Genomic DNA, 25,773 nt, shown 5'->3' with positions numbered 1-25,773 from the left:
TACGTTATCAACTTGAATTTTTAGAAATCACTGCTGTGTCATATTCATTTGTTTGAATAGGTACATCAATGTTGTACAAAGATCACCTGTACAGAAGACTATATACTTCAAGGAGGCTTCTGCTGTTTCTGGCTCTTATAACTCACTTTCCAAATTCTTTTGCTAAAGGCAAACAGTACTTCCAGTTTCTCCAGTATCCTTCCGGAGAGATTCTGTTCATACATAAACATACATAAACAGTTCTTTTTCTAACTTCAGGAGCATATTGAAGTGTGTATTTCTTTGATGAGTTTTACCATTTTAAAGGTATATCTGTAGTTACTCATTGACATATATCTGTCCCACTCTGGCTTTTTGTCCTTGGCCAAAAATATTTGATCTTTCTGAACTTTCTTATCTGTAAAATGGGAGCATGGAAGATGACTGATACAACTTTATAGGATTGTGAGGCTCTCGTGAACCTCATATAATGCATGTAAACTGCATAGCATATCTGGCATAGTAAAAACTCAAAACATTGTATTTCTAGCATGTGTGTATAGATTTTTATTTTACAAATAAAAGTTAAGATATACAATAAGTGAGCAAAGATAAATGGAGAAAGATGTTCATTACAACACATGTAATAGCAAAAATAATGAGAAGAACTTACAGGTTGTGTAATAGCGAGCTGGTTAAATACAATGGATTACTCTTTGCTCTTACAAGGAAGGAAGTAAATTTGCATATACTGACACGAAAGGTCATCGAGCTACGTTGAATAGAAACTGGGGGGTGCAGAATACTATGTTTGGGATGCCATTTGTGGCATATCTTTTTGGGGGTACTGGGAATTGAACCTAGGGGCACTTTACTACTGAGCCATATCCCTAACCCCCTTTTTATATTTTATTTTGAGGCAGGGTCTCACTAAGTTGCTTAGGGCCTTGCTAAATTGCTGAGGCTGGCTTTCAACTTGTGATCCTCCTGCCTCAGCCTCTCAAGTCATTGGAATTACAGGCATGTGCCACTGTGACTGGCTATTTGTTGTATATTTTTGAAAGACATTTGCATACTCAGAGAAAATAGTAGCTAACATTTATGAAGAGCTTCTTATATACCAGGTACTATTCTAAGTACTTTATAAGAACTAACTCATGCAGTTTATTCAAGAACCTTTTAAGGTAAATCTCCGATTGTAGGACATCTCATGTGGCAGATCTAAGGTTCAAACTAAGACCCTTGACCTATGAGGCTGAGAAAGGGAACTGCCAACAATGGTTACCTCCCTGGGAGGGAGGGAGAGAGGGAAGGAGAGAGGCTGACTAAGGGGTCAGCTGGAAGTGCAGAGCAGGTGGAAGTGAAGGTAGGAGGAGGATTTTAACTTCTTGTATGCAGGTAAATCTTTTGTGATATGAAATGAAAAAAATAGTTTGTTTAAATGTTTTCAAAAAGTTGAACAATTTTGAAGTGGGAAGAGAAAAGCAAAAGAAGCAGTAGGTAGCAACCATGAAAAATTTACTACTTTTAAATTCACATTTTCATGTGAATTTTCAATTAATTTTTAAACTAAAGTCCTATAACTGAAATCACTGGGTCAAAGGATACAAACTTAAAAGTCCCTAATACACGTTGCTATATCACTTTACAGAAAACTTGTGATGGATCACGTTTTCATCATTGATGGGTGAAAATTACTCCCTCTTTACCACATTGGGTATTACAAACTATTGTAATTACAAAAGTAGCACAGTGCTTATTGTTTAAAAAATTAAATAATAAAAAGAATACTATTAAAATTAGCTTCAAAAGCTCTCTTCTCACCCTCAAATCACATTCTCTAGTAGTAGCTAGTAATGATAGCTTGTTGTACATATATTTTCCCAGAGACATTTTTATATACAAACTTACATATATGTGCAATTGCACATTTTTAATAAAATGGCATTATACTGTATGCATATCATGTTATACAACCTGCTCTTTTCATTCTGTGATATATTACAGACCTTCTTCCTTATCACTTGTCAGCATACAGATCTACCTCTTTTTTTTTTTTTTTTTTGGTACTAGGGATTGAACCCAAGGACGCTTAACCACTGAGCCACAACCCCAGCTCTTCTTATATTTTATTTGGATACAGGGTCTCACTGAGTTGCTTAGTGCCTCACCATTGCTAAGGCTGGCTTTGAGCTTGCAATCCTTCTGCCTCAGCCTCCCAAGCTGCTGGGATTATAAGCACACACCACTGTGCCTGGCCCTACCTCATTCTTTTTGATAGTCATATTCCATAGAATAAGTGGAACCATATTTTATTTGTAGATTTGTCTGTTAATAAAAATAGGCTGTCTACTTTTTCATGATTACAAATAATACTGTAACAATCTACCTTGTACAAATACACTTATGTACTTAATATAAGTGACTGTGGGATAGTCCTAGAAATGGGGTGGCCAGGTCAAAGGTTGTGCTTTTAACATTGAAATAGATATGGTCACATTGATTCTAAAACCATTTACCCAGTTTATGTTCCCATCAGCAGTGTCTAATGCCATATACCTGGCTGGATAATATCAATCTTTAGTTTTTGCCAACCTGATAATCTCATTTAATTTTCATTTCTGTTATCACTAGTAAGGTTGGGCTTCTGTACGTAAGTTTTTAGTCATTATTTTTTCTGTGAATGGCCTCTTTCTGTCCTTTGTACATTTTCCTCTTGGGGTTGTCTTTTTTTAAACTTTTTCTCTTTTTAGTTGTTAATGGCTTTTTTATTTTATTTATATACAGTGGTGAGAATCAAACCCACTGCCTCACACATGCTAGGCAAGTGCTCTACCATTGAGCCACAACCCCAGCCCTTGGGATTGTCTTTTTAAAATTGAATTATATAGTTGAGCGTAGTGGCACTGTCCTCTAATCACAGTAATTAGGAAGGCTGAGGCAGGAGGATTGCAAGTTTGAGGCCAGCCTTGGCAATTTTAGTGGACCCTGTCTCAAATGAAAAAGGACTGGGGATGTAGCTCAGTGGATGTGAGAATAGAATAAAATAAAAGACACTCTCTATAATCTAGGTGTTAATTCTCCATCACTATAAGCAAATGATTACCAATTTACTTGTTTTTCCCCCATGTTTGGGATTGAACCTAGGGCCTCATGTATGCTAGGCAAGTGCTATACCACTGAGCTACACCCTCAGCACAATTTGTCTTTTAATTTAGTTTATGGTGCCTTTTGCTATATGAAAGTTGCTAATTTTTAGTCCCATCTCTCAATCTTTTCCCTTATGGCTACTAAGGTGTCCCAACCTAAAATTTATAAACAAGAATTCTCTATTTTCCTCTCTTTACATTTATAGTTTATTTTATGATTATATTTCAATACATCTGTACTTTTTCATATTGTATGAGGAAAAGAATCTCATTTTTTAAAAAAATGGGTAAGCAATTTTTTATCATGTCTTCCCCCCATCTGAAATACCACCATTATTATCATATTCTCAGATCTCCCTATACACATTGGCCTGTTTTGAAACTTTCTGTTCTCTTCCTCTGTCTATTCTCGTGCTAGTATTTTCAAGTGCTGTTGCTTTACAGTATAATTTTATTTTTATTTTTTTAAGAGAGAGAGAGGAAAGAGAATTTTAATATTTATTTTTTAGTTTTCGGCGGACACACATCTTTGTTTGTATATGGTGCTGAGGATCGATCCTGGGCTGCACGCATGCCAGGCGCGCGCAATACCGCTTGAGCCACATCCCCAGCCCCTATAGTATATTTTTAAATAACTCTTTTTAAGGATATTCTTCTGTGTTCTTACCTATTTACTTTTCCAGAAATCAACTTTAAGATCTATTTTATTGGAATTTCATTAAATTAGGTTAGCAAGAACTGATTTCTAATGTTGATACTTATCGTTCATCTAGAAGCATGATCTATTCTCTCCATTTAAAAGGGACTTATATATTTTCATTTCTAACACATTTTTGGTTCATTGTAATCTTATAATTTTATAATTTTGAAGTCTGCTGTATTGACAGATAAAAATGATGTATCATTTAATTTGTGTTTTGATTCTAGAGAAGTTACATATTTTTAAAGTATGTTTATTAACTTCCTATGCTCTGTAAATTTTTTCATCAGCTCCTTGATCCATTATTCCATTGGGGTCTTAATCATATATGAGTTTATTGTGTCATAAGGATATTTATCCTTTGTCACAGATACAGGAGACACCGTTCCAGTTTATTGTTTGCCTTTTAATTTACCACTTCTTTTTACTCCCCAGAAATTTGAAAGTCTAATGTAGTTAAGTGTATGAATCCTTTGTGATTTTAGTATTGCTCTTAGAAAGTCCCGTAAATTTTTTTTGCTGAATATTGCATGTTTATGAGAAATATGCCATGTGAAAAACTAGTCATATTGGCCTGATAAAAGAATCAGTTCTTAGTTTATTTATAGATGTTTAATAATACAATATTGTGGTATTAGTGATGTTCATTTTTATAACAGACAACTGAATATGTTGTATGTATACATATGTATATATGCACATGACTGAAATGTTTTATATACATACACACAAATATATTTGAATGATTGGAACATTTGGTTATGATTTTTCATTTTAAGAATTTTAATTTTTGGCAAGTGTAAGTAATTTTAGTAGAATTGTTTATAAATTGTTTAGTTTGAATATTTAAATAGGCAATATGCTCTGATATGATATTTGATATAGTGTTAAGGTCAGAAATCATTTTAAGTTGAATTTTCTGTCTTCACAGGAAGTTATTTGCATGAATTTGTTCCCTATTAAACACTGTCCAATAACTTGAACCTCTACCCCTTGACTTCCTCTAATCCAATCATGGTTATATAAATTTGTATTCATGTAAATTTTTATTAACAGTCTTGCAAACACTTATATTTTCCCTGAGCTTTTATATATATAATAATTGAATTGCCCATTTATTATAATGAATATGCTTTTATTTCTAAAAGCCAAAAATCCTTTAGAGTATTGAACAGCATCTGGAGAGTAGGAGCAGATATGCTTTCTCATTGAGAATATTATTATTCTCAATGTACTAATAATACTCTGTAGAATAATAACCAGTAACATGGTAAAGGAAGATTCAATACAGGAATTAGAAGGCTGTACCTAAAACTTACATAGTTTGATCTTTTTGTTTTTTATTCATATAACATATTTATTGAACACATTAGCACTAACCATTCTACATCAAAGAATAAGAGGAACAAACCCCTGTGTCCAAGGAATTGTGGGAGAGATAGATAATAAACATTTCAATAAATAAATTCAAATATTAAATCTGGTAGAGAAAAAGATGTTGAAACATAGCAAGGCAAGAGAGAAAGGAGTGACCCAGGCCTGGGGGATCAGAAAGGAGGTTCCTTAGACGGAATGATAAGGGAAAATTATTTTAGCAAGTGGCAGTTGGGATGGGGTATAGTTTGATCTTAAGATGAATTAACATTTAGTTCTTATACCTTCTTGAACACTAAATGCATTATTTTATATACAGAAGGTCCTTAATAAAATATTTGTAGTGAATAGCTGAATGAAATATCTATTAGTGGTAGAAATTCTTTTAATTAAAATTGCTGGGAAATGCAGTTCTAAAATTTCTACATAAATTTTGTTTAATCCATTAAAGTATACATAATCAACTTGCAACATACCTAGTCAGAAATTTCTTTTGTACTTAATATTCATTTAATTACCTGATCAGTTAGTTCAATTGTAGATAACTTCCTTGCTGAATTTGTTCATTCAGTTTTCATGTGGTTGAAAAGCTAGAACAGTGCTGTTCAATAGAACTTTTCTGTAGTGACAAAAATAGTCCAAATTTGTGCTCTGTAATACTTTTGCAAGTAGTTACATATAGCTAATAAGCTCTCGAAATGAAGTCAGTGTGCCTAAGAAACTGAACTTTTATTAAAATGGATGTAAAAGTATTTAAAAGCCATACCATCAAGATCATAAAACTTGGGGCTAGGGTTGTGGCTCATTTTTTTGCAGAATACAGATTGAAAGGAAATAAATAAGGTTATAGTGATTATCATAAAACTATATGTTGTATTTGATTATTTTGTTAAATTTGTCTGAAACAGTAGGTTGCTATATTGAATATATTATAAATCATTTCTCCTCATTTCTGAATACAATTTCAGTCTAAGGAAAAGTTTGTGTCCTCAGAACCTGCAAACTAATGCTCATTTTAAGACTGGTCCATATAAAGCTTTTGTTCATTTTTAAGCAGCTGATTTAGAAGAAAGTTTTAATGAACATGAACTGGAGCCCTCATCCCCAAAAAGTAAAAAGAAAAGTCGCAAAGGAAGACCAAGAAAAACTAGTTTTAAAGGGCTGTCAGAAGATACAAGGTCCACATCTTCCCACGGAACAGATGAAATGGAAAGTAGTTCCTATGTAAGTGAAAAACTATTGGATTTTTACTTTTTGTTGCACAATGAATATTTCATTTAAACTTTTTCTGTAGTTAAGGTTTATCATTTGAAATGTTAAATAAGCTTGAAATACTGATAGCATTTCTGAAGTGTGTTTTTTTTTTTCTTTTATATTTGCAGAGAGATAGGTCTCCACACAGAAGCAGCCCTAGTGACACCAGGCCCAAATGTGGATTTTGTCATGTAGGAGAGGAAGAAAATGAAGCAAGAGGAAAACTGCATATATTTAATGCCAAGAAAGCAGCTGCACATTATAAGTGCATGGTAAGCAAGGTTCTTTTTATGTGCCTAATTTAAGCCTAAGCTTTTGTGAAAATAATTTAGCTAATAACCAAACATGGCATATTTACCTCTAGTATTCATGTTCTAGAGTAATGAATAGTAATATCTTATAATCTCAAATCTTAATAAACTTTAGATTTTTAAAAAAATAGCTTTTATGTTTTACTAGAATTTGAAGTATGCTAATTATAGTTATATGCAAGATAATCCATAATTATTTCACAACTGTAAGAATTTAATTTATATAAACACGTTTTCCACTATAATAACTACTGCTGTTGTTTTACTTAATACACTATATTGCAGTTATTATTTATGAGTCTGTCTTTCCTAATAAATTTTTCAATGCCTCAAAGATAAGAATAAGGTGAGGACAAATTTTTATCTTTTCATCCTTAGATCCAGGCCTGACTTACAGAACACCTAAATGTGTTCAGTTGTATTGAATTATTCATCCCATTATATGATTAGTTCTTTTAAAGTTATATTATTTATATCAGAAGTTCTTGACTAAAGTGCATATCAGATTTACGTGGGAAGCTTTTTCCAAATAAATGTACCTTGGACCCCTGTGGAATAGATCCCACACATGTCTTTTTTACAAAACAAACAAACAAACAACAACAACAACAAAAAAAAAAAACCAGGTGATTTGATCTGTATCTCTGAAATTTGTCAACTTAAACTATTTCTTAAAACTGTGGAAATGGGATGTTTTCCCCCAGAAAATGTGCCCCTCCAGTGCTAAATAAAGTATCACTGGTTCATGGGGGGAAAAAACCTGGAAATGTAAAAAGGTTGAGACAACAGGGTGATATTGTTGAAATCTTCATTGTTTGAAGCAGGGTATTTAATCTTGTCTCCACAGTGGCAATCTTAAGTTTTTTTCAGTCTTTATTTTGGGTTAAATTTTAATCAAATATATGAATATATTTAAAATATTTGTTGTTATTTGATTATTATGGAAAAAATATCTTTTCACTGGAAATTAATGCAGCATATTTATTATTATCTAATCTCTTTGTTATAAGGATTCTGAATGGTAATATTCTTGCATTTTTCTTCTCTAGTTGTTTTCTTCTGGCACAGTCCAGCTCACAACAACATCAAGAGCAGAATTTGGAGATTTTGATATTAAAACTGTACTTCAGGAGATTAAGCGAGGAAAAAGAATGGTCTGTGATTTTTATATTTGTGTTATGCAACATTATTCTTGACTCTGCTTTAAATTAAGAACACACCTCAAATTTACCAGTCATCAAGAAATTTAATATAAAGCAGTTCATATGTCAAAGCACAGTATATATTTGACTTTATTTGTAACATAATAAAAAATGCTGATGTTACTGAAACTTACTCTTTCTATGTAACTTCATTTCTTCAAAGATTTACATGGATTAGGTTTACATTTCAGGGTATTTGAGTGCTCTTTAATAAAATAAATGAAAATATGAATGTAACCCACTTTATTAAGTTTAAACTGTTATATTGTATAATTTTGCTTAATGAAAAATTCCATAAGTTGAATATAGCATTGAAAACTTACCCATGTTGTTAATACTTTTTCTTTTCTTTTTTTTCTTTTGGTACCAAGGATTGAATTCAGGGGCACTTGATCACTGAGCCACATCCCTAGCCCCATTTTTATATTTTATTTTGAGACAGGGTCTCACTGAGTTGCTTAGAGACTCACTTTTTGCTGAGGCTGGCTTTGAACTTGTGATCCTCCTGTCTCAGCCCCCTGAGCCACTGGGGTTACAGGCATGTGCCACCACACCCAGATTTTCTTTTCTTTTTAAAGAAAGGAAAAGATTTTTAGGGCTTCTGTTTAATTTACACATAAACAGTTATGTCTCTTAAAATGTTTATGGTAGCTTTAAAGCTTCCTTTATAAAATGTACTTTAGTCTCAAGGGTTTTTTTGGGGGGCGGAGGACAGTACTATTGATTGAACCCAGGACCACTGAGCCACATCCCCAGCCTCCTTTTTAAAAAAAATTTTTTTTTAGTTGTAGTTGGACACGATATCTTTATTTTATTTATTTATTTTTTAATGTGGTGCTAAGGATCGAACCCAGGGCCTTGCACATGCTAGGTGAGCGCTCTACCACTGAGCCACAACCCCAACCCTCCCCAGCCCTTTTTTTATATTTTATTTACAGACAAGGTCTCACTAAGTTTCTTTAGAGCCTCACTAATTTGCTGAGGCTGGCTTTTGAACTCAACGATTCTCCTGCCTCAGCCTCCTGAGCTTCTAGTATTTTAGGCGTGTGCCATTGCTCCTGGCTAGTCTATTTTTAAACATGCTGAATTACTAATAAGGAACTTTGACAAATATTGGCATCTTTATTGATCACTTACTCCTTTAAAGCTTATGCAAGTGGAATGTCAGTGGAATACAAAGTCTTTTAAGACAGCAGTTATCTCTAGAAATGACTTAATGATGATTTTTTGTTTTGAAAATTTTTCAGACATCAAAATTACAAAGACTAGTAACACATCCATCACCTTAATTCATCATTTATCAAGGATTTGTGGTACTCATTTCACTATGCCTTTAATTCTTGTTGCTTGAAGTATTTTAAATCAAAACTCAGATTTCATATCATTTCACCTCTGTCTAGTGCAGTATAAATCTCTTCACTGGACAGTTTCTTACCTAACAACAATATTGTTACACCTTCTATATAACAGCTAATTCCTTGGTGTTACTTAATACCCACTTCATACTTATATTTCCCTACCTGTCTCCAAACTGGCTGTAAGGTTGATTTATGTGAATTGGGTTTCAAAGGAAGTCCATGCTTTACATTTTGTTCTTGTCATTTCATTTTGTTATTGTTTTTGCAATACTGGGGAATAAACCTAGGGATGCTCTGTCATTGAGCATTACATCCCCGGCCCTTATTTATTTATTTATTTATTTGTTTGTTTGTTTGTTTATTTATTTATTTGCTTTGAGGCAGGATCTCACTTAAGTTGTGGAGGCTGGCCTTGAACTTGTTATCCTCCTGCCTCAGCCTTATGAGTTACTGGGATTACAGATGTGCACCACCATGCCCAGCTCTACATTTGTTTTTTACATATCCTTTACATAATGTACAGCAGCCTCTTCTCCCTCTCTCTGTTGTTTTGGATTTTTCTTGTATGCTACTGACTTGAAGAAAATGAATTAATTGTCCTTTAGAATGTCCTACTATTTTATGTGTTTGCTTTTCATGATGCTATTTGTCTCTCTAACCTCCATATTTCCATTTAAAGTGGGAGATGCATGTAAAGCTTGATTAGATTCATTTTCATCTTTTTTGGGGGGTGAGATCATCCACATCCTACCTATCATATCAGATAGGTCATAATGATTGACTCTTGGTTTCAGGTGGTAAATCTGATCCCTCTACTGTGAAGGTACTCTTCATTCTTTCATGTAATGGTTTCAGACAATTATCATCTTTGTCTTACTCTATTAGAATTGACCCTTTCTTTGTGGAGTTTCTTTTGAGGTATGAAGATTGTTGTTATCTGTTCCATTTAGATTCAGTTCAGTTTAGTAATAAAGAGAACTCACAGTACTAAAAAGAAATAAGGGAAAATCATGCAGCAATGCCGTGTCATTAAAAAATCCAAATAAGTGAATAGGACAACCGTTCAATTCACTTACTGTTTTCTTCTGTACTGTTGAAGGTTAGGGTAAATACTAAATTGGTATCTCTCTCCCATGTGTGCTCCAAAGGAAATTAGTCCATCAGGATACCTCCTTACCTGCTCTGAAAGTAAAAAGGCATCTAGAGTTCAGTAAATTTGAAAACTATCTACTATATACCCCTTCCTGGAGAAAAGGCTGTGAGAAGTTCTGCAATAAAGTGATCTGCTTAACCCACTGTTTCTCAAACTTATTTGACTATGAAATTCTTTTTGCAACAGGCACTTTCAATCTCAGAACATTCTTTAGGTGAGGCTGATCAAGGCCAAAGTCAGGAGTTTTGAAAAGATTTCAGCCCCTTAATTTCTGCCCTTTTGTCTACTTGGTGATGATCTCTCTCTGAAGGGATGCTTTCCTGTTTCCTCATTCTTCCCCCAATTAAAATAGGAAAGGATCTGATCTCAAGGAGGAAGAGAAGTCAGACCACTGAAATATATCATCTTTTTGTGTTTGGTATCAAGGATTGTCATAAGACACATGGGAGATGTCAGTTCTCCCATAGTTGGTATAGTTTTTCTGACAAGCTGGAAGTTTTTAATTGTTAAATAACGTAAACATCAGGGCATGACTTAATTAGAAGGTTTAAGTTGCCACATATTATTCTTTTTTTTGTTTGTTTGTTTGAGACAAGGTCTCCTGGGGCTCAAGTGATCCTCCCACCTCAGTCTCCTGCATAGCAGAGACTAGAAGTGTGCACCATTGCACCTGGCTGTAACATTATTTTAATTATGTATTATAAGTACAGTGTACTCTCTTTTCTGATAGAATATTGCTGCTGTTTTCTTTATAAACTGGAATAGTTGGCTGAAATATGACTAAAATAGAATAAATAAGATTGCCTAAACTTTGGAATTCTGCTTACGATCATTCTTTCTCTTTCTTTTAAACAGAAATGTACACTTTGTAGTCAGCCTGGTGCTACTATTGGATGTGAAATAAAAGCCTGTGTTAAGACCTACCATTACCACTGTGGAGTACAAGACAAAGCTAAATACATTGAAAATATGTCACGAGGAATTTACAAGTAAGAAAGCAACATTTGTCCATTTTCCTAAACATGTCAGTAAGTAACTGCACTTAAGTAGGTTACCAGTTACCTCTTTGGTGGCATTTAGTCAAATATAGAATATTGAGCCTATTATATAGGGAATGAGAATTGCAATTGGCACTTTCCTGTGACTATGTATCCCTGAATTAGCATTTATTCATTCATCCATGCTTACTCTGTGCCAAGCATTGTGCTAGGAGCTGGGTATACAATAATGATCAAGACAGACACAGACTGCGTCCTTTTAAAGGATACAGTCAGTTAATTGGGAGAACCCTATTTTTACATGACCAGACAATAAATAAACAACTACAAACTACATAAGCACTCTAAAGTTACAAAGTGCTATGAGAACATATGACAGGAGAGCTAATATAGTCTGTAGTAGGGAATGTTTAAGAATTTTCTGAAGGAATCAGCACTTGCGCTGAGATAAGGATAAAGGTGAAGATGGGGAGGCATTCTAGGCAGAGAGAAAAGCAAGTGTGCAAGACTTTCGGGTGGGAAAGGAGCCAAGGAGAGATGGGGAGATGAGTTAGAAGGCTATGGCTGATGATCCAGGTGATAATTGTTGGTAACTTTGACTAGGATATTGTTGAAGATAGAAGTCAAAAGATTGTCTTGGAAAAATGATGAATGAATATGGTGTTGGGGTGTAGCTCAGTGCAATAGCATGTATAAGACCCTGAGTTCAGTCCCCAGCATAGCAAGGGAAGAAAAGTAGGATTTGGAGATTTGGGACTGCAATATCACTTACTTTTTTTATGAATCTTCCACTGTGGGCTAGTGGCATCTATAATGATTTCATTTGTTTAATCAAATGTAGAATAATTTGATAGGGATACCTGAAATTTAATTTGCCTTTGAGAGTTGTAAAGCACTTCTGTATTCTCACGTGCCTAATATGCAGTAAACCAATAACTTCAGGGTCTGGTATTATGTGTAAAAAGCAGTTTACTCAAGCAGTCATCAGATCATTTGGGTTGCCTTCGTAAGTTGCTGATGCCATATTATAAAATTGACCAAATTTTGTTAGGGCATAAATATTTTCAAAGGAGTTCCATCAAGCCTTTAAGAAACAGATAATATCAATGTTATTTGAAAAGAACTAACACAAACAAGAGATGGGAAATTTCTTGGCTCATTCTATAAAGCATGCTTAACTGTGATACCAGACCTGACCTAACAAAGATACATTAAAAGAACAAACTGGAGACCAGTCTTACTTTTATAAATATATATACAAAAATCTAAATAAAATATTAGTAAATTGAGTGCAGCTCTATCTACAAATTTAAAAGATGTTCAAAATTAGGACATATGTTAATGTAATCTATTATAACTAAGGGTAAAAAAAATCCTGTACCTTCCCAATAGATGGTGAAAAGACATTTTATAACATTCAATATCAATTTATGATTTTATTTTGGTACTAGGTATTAAACCCAGGGGAGTACGTAACCAATGAGCCACATCCCCAGCGTGTTTTTTTTTTTTTTAATTTTATTTAGAGAAAACTCTTGCTGAGTTCCTTAGGGCCTCACTAAGTTGCTGACACTGGCTTTGAACTCATGATCCTCCTGCTTCAGCCTCCCAAGCTGCTCGGATTACAGGCATGCACCACTGTGCCCAGCCCAATGTTTTGAATTTTAAAGTAACATAAAAAGAGTGCTCTTGGTAAGCTAGGAATCTTAATAGGGTGAGTAGGAGAAAATAGCAAATAATTTAGAATTGAAATAAGGAGCAATGGTCCTTATCCAGGGGTGATCCTCAGAATCACCTGAGGTGGATGGGGATCGATGCTTGGGCCCCACCCCACAGAGATTTAAGTTCATTAGGTCTGTGTTGAGGCACAAACCCTGTATTTTATGACTTTTCATGTGATTCTTATGTTCATCTCTAACAGAACCATTAGACTAAATGCACTTTTTTTTTCTTTTTTGGGGGGGAGGTACCAGGGATTGAACTCAGGGGCACCCAACTACTGAGCCACATCCCCAGTCCTATTTTGTATTTTATTTAGAGACAGGGTCTCACTGAGTTGCTTAGCACCTTGCTTTTTGCTGAGGCTGGCTTTGAACTTGCAATCTTCCTGTCTCAGCCTCCTGAGCCACTGGGATTACAGGCATGTGCCACAGCACCCAAACTAAATGCACTTTTATTGAGATTAGGAGGAAGACAAAGGAATCAACTACCACCATTACTTTCAACATTCTTCTCAAGGGTTAAGCTAATGTAGCAACAAAGGAAAAAGGGGCTGGAGGTGTAGCTCAGTGGTAGAGTATTTGCCTAGCATTTAAGAGGCTCTGGGTTTGGTCCCTAGCATGCAAAAAAGAAAAATGTATAATAAATGGTCTGGGGTTGTGGCTCAGTGGTAGTGCGCTCGCCTCGCACGTGCATGACCCTAGGTTCGATCCTCAGGACTACATAAAAATAAATAAGTGAAATAAAGGTTTTGTGTCCAACTACAACTAAAAATAAATATCTTAAAAAATGTATAATAAATAAAATGATCAGTGTCAATTATTGATGTATATCAAGAAAATCCAAAGGAATTAATTCTGAACTTATTAAAATTAATAAGGCTGCACAATATGAAATGACTTTAAAAAACAGTTCCAGTTAGAAAATGCAAAAGAAAAATGTTCGTCATCCATAGACACAAATTAAAGGTGAATCTTTTCCTTCTTTTTTTTTTCACTACTGGGAATTGAACCCAGGACCTCATGCATGCTAGGCAGGCACTCTACCACTGAGCTTTTGTATTTTGAGACAGGATCTCCCTAAATTGCCCAGTGTGGCCTGGAACTTGCCATCCTCCTGCCTCCACTGCCTAAGTAACTGAGATCACAGGTGTGCACCACTGCACCCAGCTTAACCTTTTCCATCTATAAAGAAAAAAGGACTCAGACAAAATATATTATGCTTCTTGACAGAATAGCATTGAAAATTATCTATTTTCACCAAATCAATCTATTATTTAATATAATTATTATCTATTATTTAATATAATTTTAAACCAAATCCAAAATTTTTGACAATTTTATTTAGAAGAATAAGTGTGATATAATTTTCTACTTGTAATGATTAAGTTTACTTTATGTAATGGGAAAAAATATCAGCTTCAACAAGGTAGTTGTTTCTTACCTCAGGTGGGCAGAGGAAAGAAGTCTAGATGTTGGGGAGCAGTTTGTCAGTGTCATCAGGGACCCAGGTTACGTATCTATCATCTTTCTGCTTATTCATCCTTAGAACATCCTTCCACATATGTGTGTATGTATTTTTGTATGCACAGGAAGATCTCTAGAATACATTCAGCAAAATTAATGGTTACTATCTACCATTAATTGCAAAGGGATGGAGGAGAAGAGACAGTTTTACATTTCCCATTGTCTGATTCTGTGGTTTATGATGAACTGTGTACTGTTATTTAAGTAGCCATTTTTTATTTTTCAGTACCCAGGATTGAACCCAGGGGGCGCTTAACCACTGAGCCACATCCCCTACCCTATTCATTTTGAATTTTGAGACAGGGTCTCACTAAATTGCCAAGGCTCGCTTTGACCTTGTGATCCTCCTGCCTCAGCCTCTTAAGCCACTGGGATTACAGACATGTGCCACTGTGCCTGGCAGCCATTAACATTTTAAAAGAACAAGCCCGTTTTATACATCTAAAATCTAGTATGTGGGGGCTGGGGTTGTGGCTCAAGTGGTAGCGCGCTCGCCTGGCATGCGTGCGGCCCGGGTTTGATCCTCAGCACCACATACAAACAAAGATGTTGTGTCCGCCGAGAACTAAAAAATAAATATTAAAAAATTTTTTAAAAAAATAAAATCTAGTATGTGAAGAATTACTGCATTTACATTTTTATTTTATTTAGCTATTTTTATTATAATTACCTATTTTCATTTTGGAAAAAGTAGAGAATTAGATAAGAAAAACGAGTTAATTAATTCTACTACCCAGAGCTAACAATTTTTAAATTTTTTGGAATATTTTCTTCTTGATGTTTGTGTGATTGTGTAAATGTGTATATTTATAAAAAAGATTCTTATATATACTGATTCATGATCTGTTTTCCAATTACTATACTGAGACTTTTTTCTGTGACATTAAACAGTTTTATATGTATTTTAATGGTTACATAGTATTCTATCCTGTGGATATGTCAGTTAGTTTCATTGTTTCCATTTTTGGATATTTAGAGGTCTTTTCTTTTCCCTTCTTTTCTCTTCTCTTCTCTTCCTTTCTTCTTTTCCACTTTTTGACTATTAGAAAACCTTGTTTTAGTACTGGGGGTGTGGCTCAGTGGTAGAGCATGTGTGAGGCCCTGAGTTCAATCCTCAGCACTACATAAAAATAAATAAATAATAAATAAATAAAGGCATTGTGTACAACTACAAAATAAATATTTAAAAAGAAAAAGAATACCTTATTTCAGTGACCATTTCTAAGCAAAATTATTTGCACAAAGATCCATAGTGATTTGAAATGCTCTTTCTTTTTCACATTAAAATATGTTTCTTGGGCTGGGGTTGTGGCTCAGCAATAGTGTACTCACCTAGCATGTGTGGGGCCCTGGGTTTGATCATCAGCACCACTTAAAAATAAATAAAATAAATGTACCCAAATAAATGTGTCCAACCACAATTAAAAAATAAAATTTAAAAAATGTTTCTCCAATCTGCTTTCAACATGGGTTACAGACAGAGACCTTTCAGTTCAAATGAGAATCTATATGCAAGTAGTTTGAGGAGAGAGGAATGGGCAAATAGGAAGAAATGCAGAGGGATATTTCTGTATAAAGTGGCTTCCTTATCTTTTAAATATGGCTTTCCTTCCTTTACCAACCCTTTCTGGATTCTGACAATATATTCATATTAAAAAGGAAGGGAGGAGTATGTTTGTTGCCTTCATTGTCTTTAAAATAATTTAATATGAATTTTTTAAAATGTCAGTTTCCCACCATAAAATAGTGAGTTCTGTGACAGCAGGGATCTTGTTTGACCAACTGACACCTGTGACCTTGGTGCCTAGACTGGTAAAAGACACTTAAGCAACTATGGAAAATATTCTGTAAATGGAAAATCATTCCATAAAAAGATCAAAAATTTTCTGACAACAAGGGACTTGTTAATTTTAGATGAAACCTTTCTATTCAAAAGATTTTTCAAATGTACACCAAAATAGAATGGTATGACAATTTTCTCTATCAGCAGTTACCAAGTTATTACCACAGTTGTTTCATCTATTGTTTTTTTCTTGAAGTATGTTAAAGCAGAATTCCAGCTCTCTTGTTCTTATCTCTACATACTTTAGTATGCATCTCTTACAAATACGGGTATATCTTACAAAATCAGTGTTCCATTATCACATATTATAAAATGAACAATTCCTTATTAGTATTTTCTCATACCTAGTCCATTTCCACGTTTCCCTACTTGTCTCGCAAGTGTCTTTTTAGATTTGATTTGCTCAACTATTCAATACATCAAGGTCCATCCACTGCATTTGACCTGTCTGCTAAATCTATCTTAAAATAGAGCTACCCCTAACTACTCACATTTTTTCTATCTTCTTGAAGAACCCTAATAAGTTATCCTGTGAAAGTCCCACATTGTAAATGTCTGCTTGCTATTTCTTGTTGTCTTTAACTTATTTATTCAACCTTTCCCTCCATATTTTGTGTAAACAATAAGCTGGTTCAAAGGCTTAATATGATTCAGGTTATAATTTAGGCAAGATGCTTCATAGGCATACTGTATAAGGAATCTAACTCTTGACATTTGAACTTGTGAAATACAAGACGTAGTTTCCAATGTGCATCATTTGAAGAGTAAAAATTCTCCATAGCTCTTTGAAAGTTATTGAAAATGTTTTAAGACTCAAAAATGAGAAAAACTGGATTGAAGTAATTTGTTAATATTGTACTCCCAACCCCACTCTTGGCTTTTATTCTACTCAAATATTAGACCTACTTTAGATCATCTATTTGACATGTGAATTTCTATATAATCTTTTATCCATTATTGACCACAAGAGGGCATCTAGTGAACATTTTCTAACCATTGTTCCATTATCATATTGTGTGTAATTCACCTAAAACTGAGCTCAAATCAGCCCACCTTTCTCTGATTCTACAAAATCATTTATATTGCTATTTTTATTAAAAACTTAAATGAATTTCAGGTTGGGAATCTATGTAGCTCAGTGATAGAGGGCTTACCTAGTGTACATGAGGGCCTGGGTTCAATCCCCAGCACTGCAAAATAAATAAATAAATAAATAAATAAATAAAAATAAATCAATTTTAAGGGGCTAGGGCTGTGGCACAGTGGTAACATATTTGCCTGGCATGTGTGATGCACTGGGTTCGATTCTCAGCACCACATATAAATAAATAAAATAAAGGACTATCAATAATTAAAATATATATATTTAAGAAAATAAAATAAATTTCAAATACATAGCATATTATATCCAAGTAAAAGGTTGTTGAAACAGCATGATACGAAAGAATCACTCAAAAGATTTTCAGTGGAGAAATCTGGTCATCACCACCACCTTAACCAAATGATCAAGCATCAGCATCACTAATAGCAGAAGGTTTGAAATTACATGCCTCCTGCAGTATGCAGGATCACCTAAAAAGTGACTTGACTGAAAAACAAAAGTTAAACCTAAAGCTAATCAAACCCTTAGACATTCTTCCCATTTAATATAAAATATAGGGTGAGAGAACCAAATAAAACAGTATAATCACAGTGTGATGAAGTTGATAAGCAGGCTGGTCTGATTCTGTCCAGAAAAGTCAATGTTGTGAGATAAAAAGAAGTTGGAGGGACCAGACTAGAATGAGAGAGACATAGCCTAATTCAATGCAGGAAAACTGTTGGATGATTCATGAAGGTATTCTAGTATAGGCTAGGACACCAGTGATGAAAAGACATTTGAAGATTTTGAGAAAAATTGTTTCATTAGATGTGAGCAGAAAGTATCAGTTCATATAGAATATATTTCTTGATATGTGACTGCAAATTATGGATATGAAACAAATTCATAGAATTTGATTATTCCTTATATATACCCAAAAGGTGTATTTTTAAGTTGGCCAAACACCTTGCTTTTAATCTGATTGTCCAGAATGAGGAATTGCCTTATGATAACTGTCATCATAAACTAGAGGTTTTGAGATAAATGTGTTATGTCAATAATACTGTGTTTTCCTACCTTGCAGATAGAAATGGACCTGTAAACAATGATAGGGTATTTTTAATTGGAATGAGGAAACTCATATTTTATATGTGCTCAGACTTTATCTGCTAAATATGATATGAGTGTATTCTCATTGAAAATGACAACAAATTTTGAAATTTTTGTTTTTTCTCATTGTAGACTGTATTGTAAAAATCATAGTGGAAATGATGAGAGAGATGAAGAAGATGAGGAACGAGAGAGTAAAAGCCGGGGAAAAGTAGAAATTGATCAGCAACAACTAACTCAGCAGCAACTTAATGGAAACTAGGTATGAATGTTAATTATATGGGATCTGTTGTCAGGATACAATACACACTTGATAAATAAATACACAAGTAATGGTATGCAGTAAGATATTTTAATCCTATTATGTTTAGTTAAGAGCATGTTACTGGAATGCTGAGGATTGTGTAGGCTTGCATAGTTGTTGTTTTTCTTTTTTTTAACTAGCCAATTTTGTAACCATAAAAACAAGCTATCTACTTTACAATAAATGTAGTTATAATGTCAAATTAGTAAGATATTCTCACTCCTCAATAACATTATGTTGATTGTATTCCCCTCAAGCATCATATTTTACATATTTTTATCATCTTTTAAACAGGTTCATGGGACAGAGTTAGAAAACTGGGAATGAATAAGACATCCATAACTACTATTCTTTTTTCACTGTTTTCTAAAATTAAAAAGGGTTTGTAACTTTTTACTGCCCAACTCTTAGATCTTTCATTGAACTGCCTAAAAACATCTTGTTTGTTTTATGAGCCTTCACTAGACGGCGAGTTTGACATGTTGGTATTACGTAGCTGTAGTTTGCAGTTTCTGGGAAGCAATTGAAACACTATTAACCCTGTGTATAGTGTCAACAGTTAAAGCAGACATTGAAATGAAGTAAGCTATATTTCTGGACTGAACAAAGTTCTACTGTTTAGAGTGTTTAAGTTTGTTTAGTGGATTCATGCTCAAGGGAAACTATAAGCAAATTTTACTTTACAATGCAAACATGCCGCTGGTGGCAACACATGGTAATTTGTGGATTTTTTTTTCACACTCAAGTAATGGAGGCTAGAAATGAAGAGAACCTTCTTTTTCTCTTGGCTTTGACAGCACATGCTAAAAATCTCTTCCAAGAAGTGTGCTGAAGCTTTTCATTTGGTTCCTGTTAACGTTGTTCTCACTGACCAGCATGGACTCGGGCAACTGGTGATTATAAGCTATGAGCTCCAGTGCTTATGCCAAAATTCTCTCGACAATACACTGCTTCTCTTTCCATGTCATACAAAGAGCTTCTGGCAAAATGATTGAATCCTTTCATGTTTAAACTAATATTTGGCAACAGCAAATTAAACCTCTTTCTGATTAAGGGGTTACTACTCGCTAAGGACTTTAGACACCATGTCTGAAACCCATTCCTCCCAAGTGCCCTGTTGTGTGAACACTTCACATATTGGCCCAAAGTATGTAAGGAGGTCTCGTGTGTTGTAGGAGTAAAAAACAGTCTTTGCAGAAAACAGTATTTATTTTTAATTTTGTGACCACTATTTTAGAAACTTTATTTAATATTTGTAATGTTTTCAGTCATTGCTTTTGTTATCTATTAAATAGGCTTTGGGGCCCTGCTTTTTTTCTGGCAGGGCTCAGTATTGTTTTATTCATCATCACAATTGTTGATGAAAGCCTAAGAACCCACCCAGCTTTTTAGAAAGGATTTTTACACTGGCATTTCCAGCTAGTGATATTTTCTTCCACTTCTCTGCTGAAGCACATTTATATGTTTCTTTATGGCAAAACCAAAAACAAAACAACAACAAAAAAACTTTAGTTGTGGTCTGCCTGATATTACCATAGCACCTCAATACCAAGGGTAGGATTCTGATTTCTGAATTATTAGTTAACCTACCACAGTAAAGCAGATTTGCAAATAAGAAACAACATGCTAACTTGACTATACATTGAGATATTCTGCAGCTGATAGATTTAAAAATGTAACAGGTGGAAAATTACACTGTGCTTAATGACTGAATTTTTTAACTGCTAGTCCCTTAAGATCATATTTGTCAAGTGTGTATTTACACATTTCCTTAAATCAAGGGACTCTATGCGTGCTTTATTTTAACCATCTTTATTGTTATTTTTAGAAGGAAACTAGCTTTAGTAGTGGATTGCCCTCCATGTTTTCTCTTTTTGCTCTTAATCTGTCATCATGTGTATGTGATTAATTTTCAAAGTTCATCATGACTTGAAGTGCAAGGACAGATCTAAATGTTGTTTACCAAGCTATGTGACTTTTCCCAAAGGATCTGTACTTTATTTCCTTACAACAGCTTGAAAAACCATTATTTTTTAAATCTTTAAATCACTGTGTCTAGATCATTTTTACATTGTGTGCCATAGAACTTACCCACGGAGAAACAGAGCTCCTTCATTTTTGGACAACTACTGTAATGATGTTTTTTTTTTTAGGAAAAATGGAAGGTGCCAGGGGTAATCATGGCCAGTCAATAATTATATAAAGGACTTCAAATACTATAGCTGTCACTTGATGGATTTGTTATGTAGTAAAATGTACGACTTTGTATGGGTTTCTTCAGCCCTTTCTCTGCCACTAGCAACCAGAATAGCACTTTACCTTTTGGTTGGCTAGATAAGTGGCTGACTACCTGTTTTTCTCACTGTGGTGTGATTGGCTAAATAATCTTTCATTAAAATTGAAATGTAAATTGCAGTCACATGAAAAATCACCTTGGGTTGTAAACCTCCAATATTTTGATTCTCTATCCATGTTTTCATCACATGCTGAGTAAAAGTGCCTTACAATGTAAAAATTGTACAGTACTTATGTTCCCAAGTAGCATCATCATCTTCTGGGTAGTAATTCCATTGTGGTATTAATATTTAGATAAATGGACCTCAGCAGTGTATTTACTGTACATCTCTTAAGTCTTTAACTGTAGTTTTAATAAGCATGACATTATTTGATAAGTATATGACATTTACATCATTTCCAAAAATACTGCCATTACTGTCTTTTATGCATATTTTAGCCTGAAATTTTGAAGCATCTTTTTCTTTCTTTCCTTTTTTCTTTTTTTTTTTTTGTTTTATTTTTGTTATTGATATTAAACAGTGTAATCTTTGCAAGCGTATATTGAAGATTATTCTGGAGCATTTATTGCCTTACCAGAAATGTTAGTAAGAAATGTTCTTTAGAGTAGAAAGATAGACTTGAGTTTCTATACTTTAATAAGAGCTCTTTGTTCCTGGGGGGAGGTGGGGTGGGGGGTGAATTTTACTTTCATCTCAATTTATTAAAACCCACAACTGAAATAAATTTCATTTCAAGGATCAACAGTTTTAGACTTTCAGATAGTAAATGCTCAGAAGTACATGCTACTCAAGATATTAAGAGATCTGTAGATCTACTATTGAATCAGAATCTATGTACTTGAACAAATGTGTGAATCTCAAATGTCTCAAAGCAAAAGAAAAAGTGTTCTAGAGTGTTGTTGCTTTTTTAAAAAGCACTAAAGTTAGACCAAGGTATAGTTTTGTTCTGAAAGACATTTAGGTTAATTGTAAAGATAAGGAATGCATCATGGGTCAAAAATCAAACATTCCTCTCATGTTATGTATATTTTGTTCCTGTTATATTGGCTTTATTTTCAAAATTGTAGTTTGTAGTATTAGTTTCCTTTTATTGGTATTCTTGCATATACTATTCATTCAATAAATGAGTTATGACTTTCATATTTGTATGTCTTTTTTGTGAAACATATAATGAAGTTTATTTGACACCAGGTATAATACTGTGTTCGTTTTAGTATTGCTTAATTTTAAGGTGAAATGTCAGAGGGGTTAGGGATGTAGACCAGTGGTACAGCACTTAGCATGCTCAAGACCCTCAGTTCAGTCCCCTGCACTATGAGAGAGAGAGAGAGAGAGAGAGAGAGAGAGAGAGAGAGAGAACACACCTACCTCAAAAAAACTATTGTAGGGGAAAGAAAAGTATGGGAAGAAAAAAAGTTAATTCAAATTCACAATCTAAAGGTTTTCTCCAAGAGAGAGAGAAACAGCAATTTTTTAAGCACAATACAATTGCATTACATTTTGGTTCTTCTAGTACATTTCAAGGATCAACAGTTTTAGACTTTCAGATACTTAGTACTTAAAATACTGGAACCTAATTAGAAGATGATTTTGAAAATAAACACACCAAAACTCCTAGTATAATTTATGTGACAGGTTGCAGGAGTGAAGGATTAATACCCTTGTCATAAGGGACTCTACCTCATAGGCTTACATTTACTCCCATTACTACGGGCATCATGCTGCTAGTACAGTACTCCTGTATTGAGATTGGTCATGTCCAGGTAGAAATCAGAGTTTTAATTAGTGGAATATGCTCATTCCATACATAATTCCTAACCTGCTTTCTTAATCAGAGGAGGGGAAAAATCAAGTAACAGGTTCTGATTAATGCTGAAACAGGATGGCAGGTTTTACTGCAAATGCTACCTAGTAGCACCTGGCACATGCATGTATCTGTACATTTAAAATCGTTATTAAGTCACATTTTAATTACCATAATAAAAATACGGAGATGGGGTGTTATGTGATTTTCTTAAGTTAACTGAAACTGTTGAGAGCTTATTTATTGTTTTGTTTTTATGGCCAGCAAATGGCCAGTCTACTTACATTCCCTCTTATATTTATGTATTAGAGTCTTCCATTATGGAGGCAAAGTACTGCTTTGTATATCAACTGATGTTATATAACAGCCTTGTCCAGATACTGAAGTATTTGGACATTGAGAATGTAAGGCAAAAATGTATTCTTGATTTTTATTCAGAAGATGAAAATTATAAAGTACTAATGACTGTAACTTATTGATGACATTTGGAAATGAGACATTTCTGCATATGGTCAGTGTGCTAAAGTCAATCAATCAGACCTGGGTTCTTGTCAAAAGACAGCTGGTCCACAAACTTCTAGAGTGTGTTTTTGCCCATACCTCTCCTATGGCTGTGGTTTTTTTTGTTTTGTTTTTTTGTTTTTTTATGATGGTGGTTAGGAGACAGGGAAAATAAAAGGCAGCTGGGTAAAGAGCTAACTAGGTCCACTGTGTGAATGAAAATATTCTGCTAAAGAGACATACATGGAAACAAAAATGCTGTTTGAGGGAGTAACCATTTAAATGGGACCACAAAGATTAGATATTTAAGAAAGTGTTAAAGAGTGATGAGACAGAAACCGGCTGTGCTATAATATGGATACTGGATATAGAGATTTTGTCTTTGAATTTTTATAAAGTGATCTGTACATAAGAGAAAGTTGTTTCTGAGTATTTTTTAATCTCAGAACTATATGCAGGTTTTTATTTATAAAAGTAGTATATAGCCATAAAATGGGATGAATTACTGATGAATGCCACAATATGAATGAACCTTGAAGAAATGCTAAGAAGCCAGACACAAAAGATCACATATGATATTCCACTTATGAGAAATTTCCAGAGAAACAAATCCACAGAGACAGAAGGAAGATTTGTGGTTACCTGGGGCTACAGAGATGGAGGAATGAGGAATAATTGTTAACAGGATTTCTTTGGGGATGGTAAAATGTCTGGAATTAGTTGTCAATGGTTGTACAATGTTGAGAGTATACTAAAATCCATGAATTATACACTTTTAAGAGATTGTATTTTATCTTTTATGAATTTTACCTCAATTTTTAAAAAAACTAATATATGGCCATTGCACAAAATAAAAAATACACAAAGGTGGGCCGGGGATGTAGCTCAGTGGTAGAGCATTTGCCTACCATGTGGGAGGCATTGGGTTCAATCCCTGGTACCACATAAAAGCAAACAAATAAAATAAAGGTATTGTGTCCATCTACAACTAAAAATATATATAAAAATACACAAAGGTATAAAAGCAAAATGTGAAAATATTCCCCCCTTTTTCACAAGGCTACTTCCCAGTTCTTTCACATTAATAGGATCATGCTATTAAGTTGTATACCTTGTCTTTTTTACTTGAACACATTACAAGGTGCTAGTACATCCAGATTTCTCATTCTTTTTAGCAGCACCAACTCTGTGGTGTTTCAGCATATGCCTGTCTAGTTCTCACATACGACCCTGTGTTCTTATGCAAGTAATTTCTTAGGCTAAATTTCTAGAAGTGGAGCTGATAAATCAAGTGTATATACAATTAATGTTTGATAAGAATTACCATCCACAAAATTTGTACCAAGTCAACAGTTCATCCACGGGGATTAAGCTTGCCTGCTCCTCCGCCTCAGAAGAGTGCTTCTTAATGAAAAGAGGTATGGTGCCTTTTTTAACATACACACTCCATAGGGTTTTGATTTTATTGTGGAACCCATATAGACCATTTCAAAGTGATGTGTGAGCTATCTTTGGGAAACCAAGCACTATCCTTCATCTGTAAAATAAATTCAATCAAAAGGTTAGGTTTCATATGTATGATAAACATGAGTCGTCAGGCAATCATTTCCCTTCCTCTTAATTTCTGAAAAACAAGAGATTGCTCATCACTGCCCACTGATGCCAGGTGAACCTGTTTCTCTGTGTCCAGGGTCACCTATGGCTCAGTTCAGTCCACTTGAAGGGGTCATGTACTATTTTGTTGCAGAACTTCTATGATCTTTATTTGTCATGTGATGGCTCTTATCCCCACAATTATGGCCTTGTATAACAGCTGGCCAATTCTGGGAAAAAAGAAAAAATTCATTTGAACTTTCTGCTTTTCAACTACTTATATGGGCCTTGCATGAATAAATTCTAAGACTAACCTGAAAAATTGATTTGATGCTTTTGGCTCATTTACTAGGATTTTTTTTTCTCATGTAGCAATTTCAAGCAACAGTTGCTTATATGTCTGAAATTACTTATAAAAATAACATGGATACTCAATTAATGCTGGTCAGCCAGCATGGAAGTTTCTAAATAAAGAATAAATTGAATGTAGTCAAGGGTGAATAATGTCACATGAAAA

General features: G+C 34.1%; 1 protein-coding gene across 4 annotated transcripts in view; it reads left to right on the top strand.

Moving 5' to 3' along the window:
- Positions 1-22,498, top strand: part of Phf6 (PHD finger protein 6) — a 50,514-nt gene extending 28,016 nt beyond the window's left edge. The window contains exons 6-11 of one of the 4 annotated variants that reach the window (XM_046467797.1): positions 6,257-6,426; positions 6,585-6,728; positions 7,817-7,921; positions 11,336-11,469; positions 18,890-19,019; positions 21,215-22,498. In XM_046467797.1, the coding sequence (XP_046323753.1) occupies positions 6,257-6,426; positions 6,585-6,728; positions 7,817-7,921; positions 11,336-11,469; positions 18,890-19,019 (683 nt within the window). In that variant the 3' untranslated portion in view covers positions 21,215-22,498. Of the gene's footprint in view, positions 1-6,256; positions 6,427-6,584; positions 6,729-7,816; positions 7,922-11,335; positions 11,470-18,889 lie in introns of all 4 variants that reach the window. The other 3 variants (XM_046467791.1, XM_046467786.1, XM_046467804.2) reach the window with 3 other exon arrangements.
- The last annotated feature ends 3,275 nt before the right edge of the window (positions 22,499-25,773 follow it).

Source organism: Marmota monax, unplaced genomic scaffold, assembly GCF_021218885.2.
Source record: "Marmota monax isolate L192 unplaced genomic scaffold, Marmota_monax_Labrador192_F-V1.1 WCK01_AAM20220418_F8-fsc00054, whole genome shotgun sequence".
Taxonomy (NCBI): domain Eukaryota; kingdom Metazoa; phylum Chordata; class Mammalia; order Rodentia; family Sciuridae; genus Marmota; species Marmota monax.
Note: the sequence above shows the minus strand (reverse complement) of the source record. Positions and strands in the feature narration are given on the sequence as shown.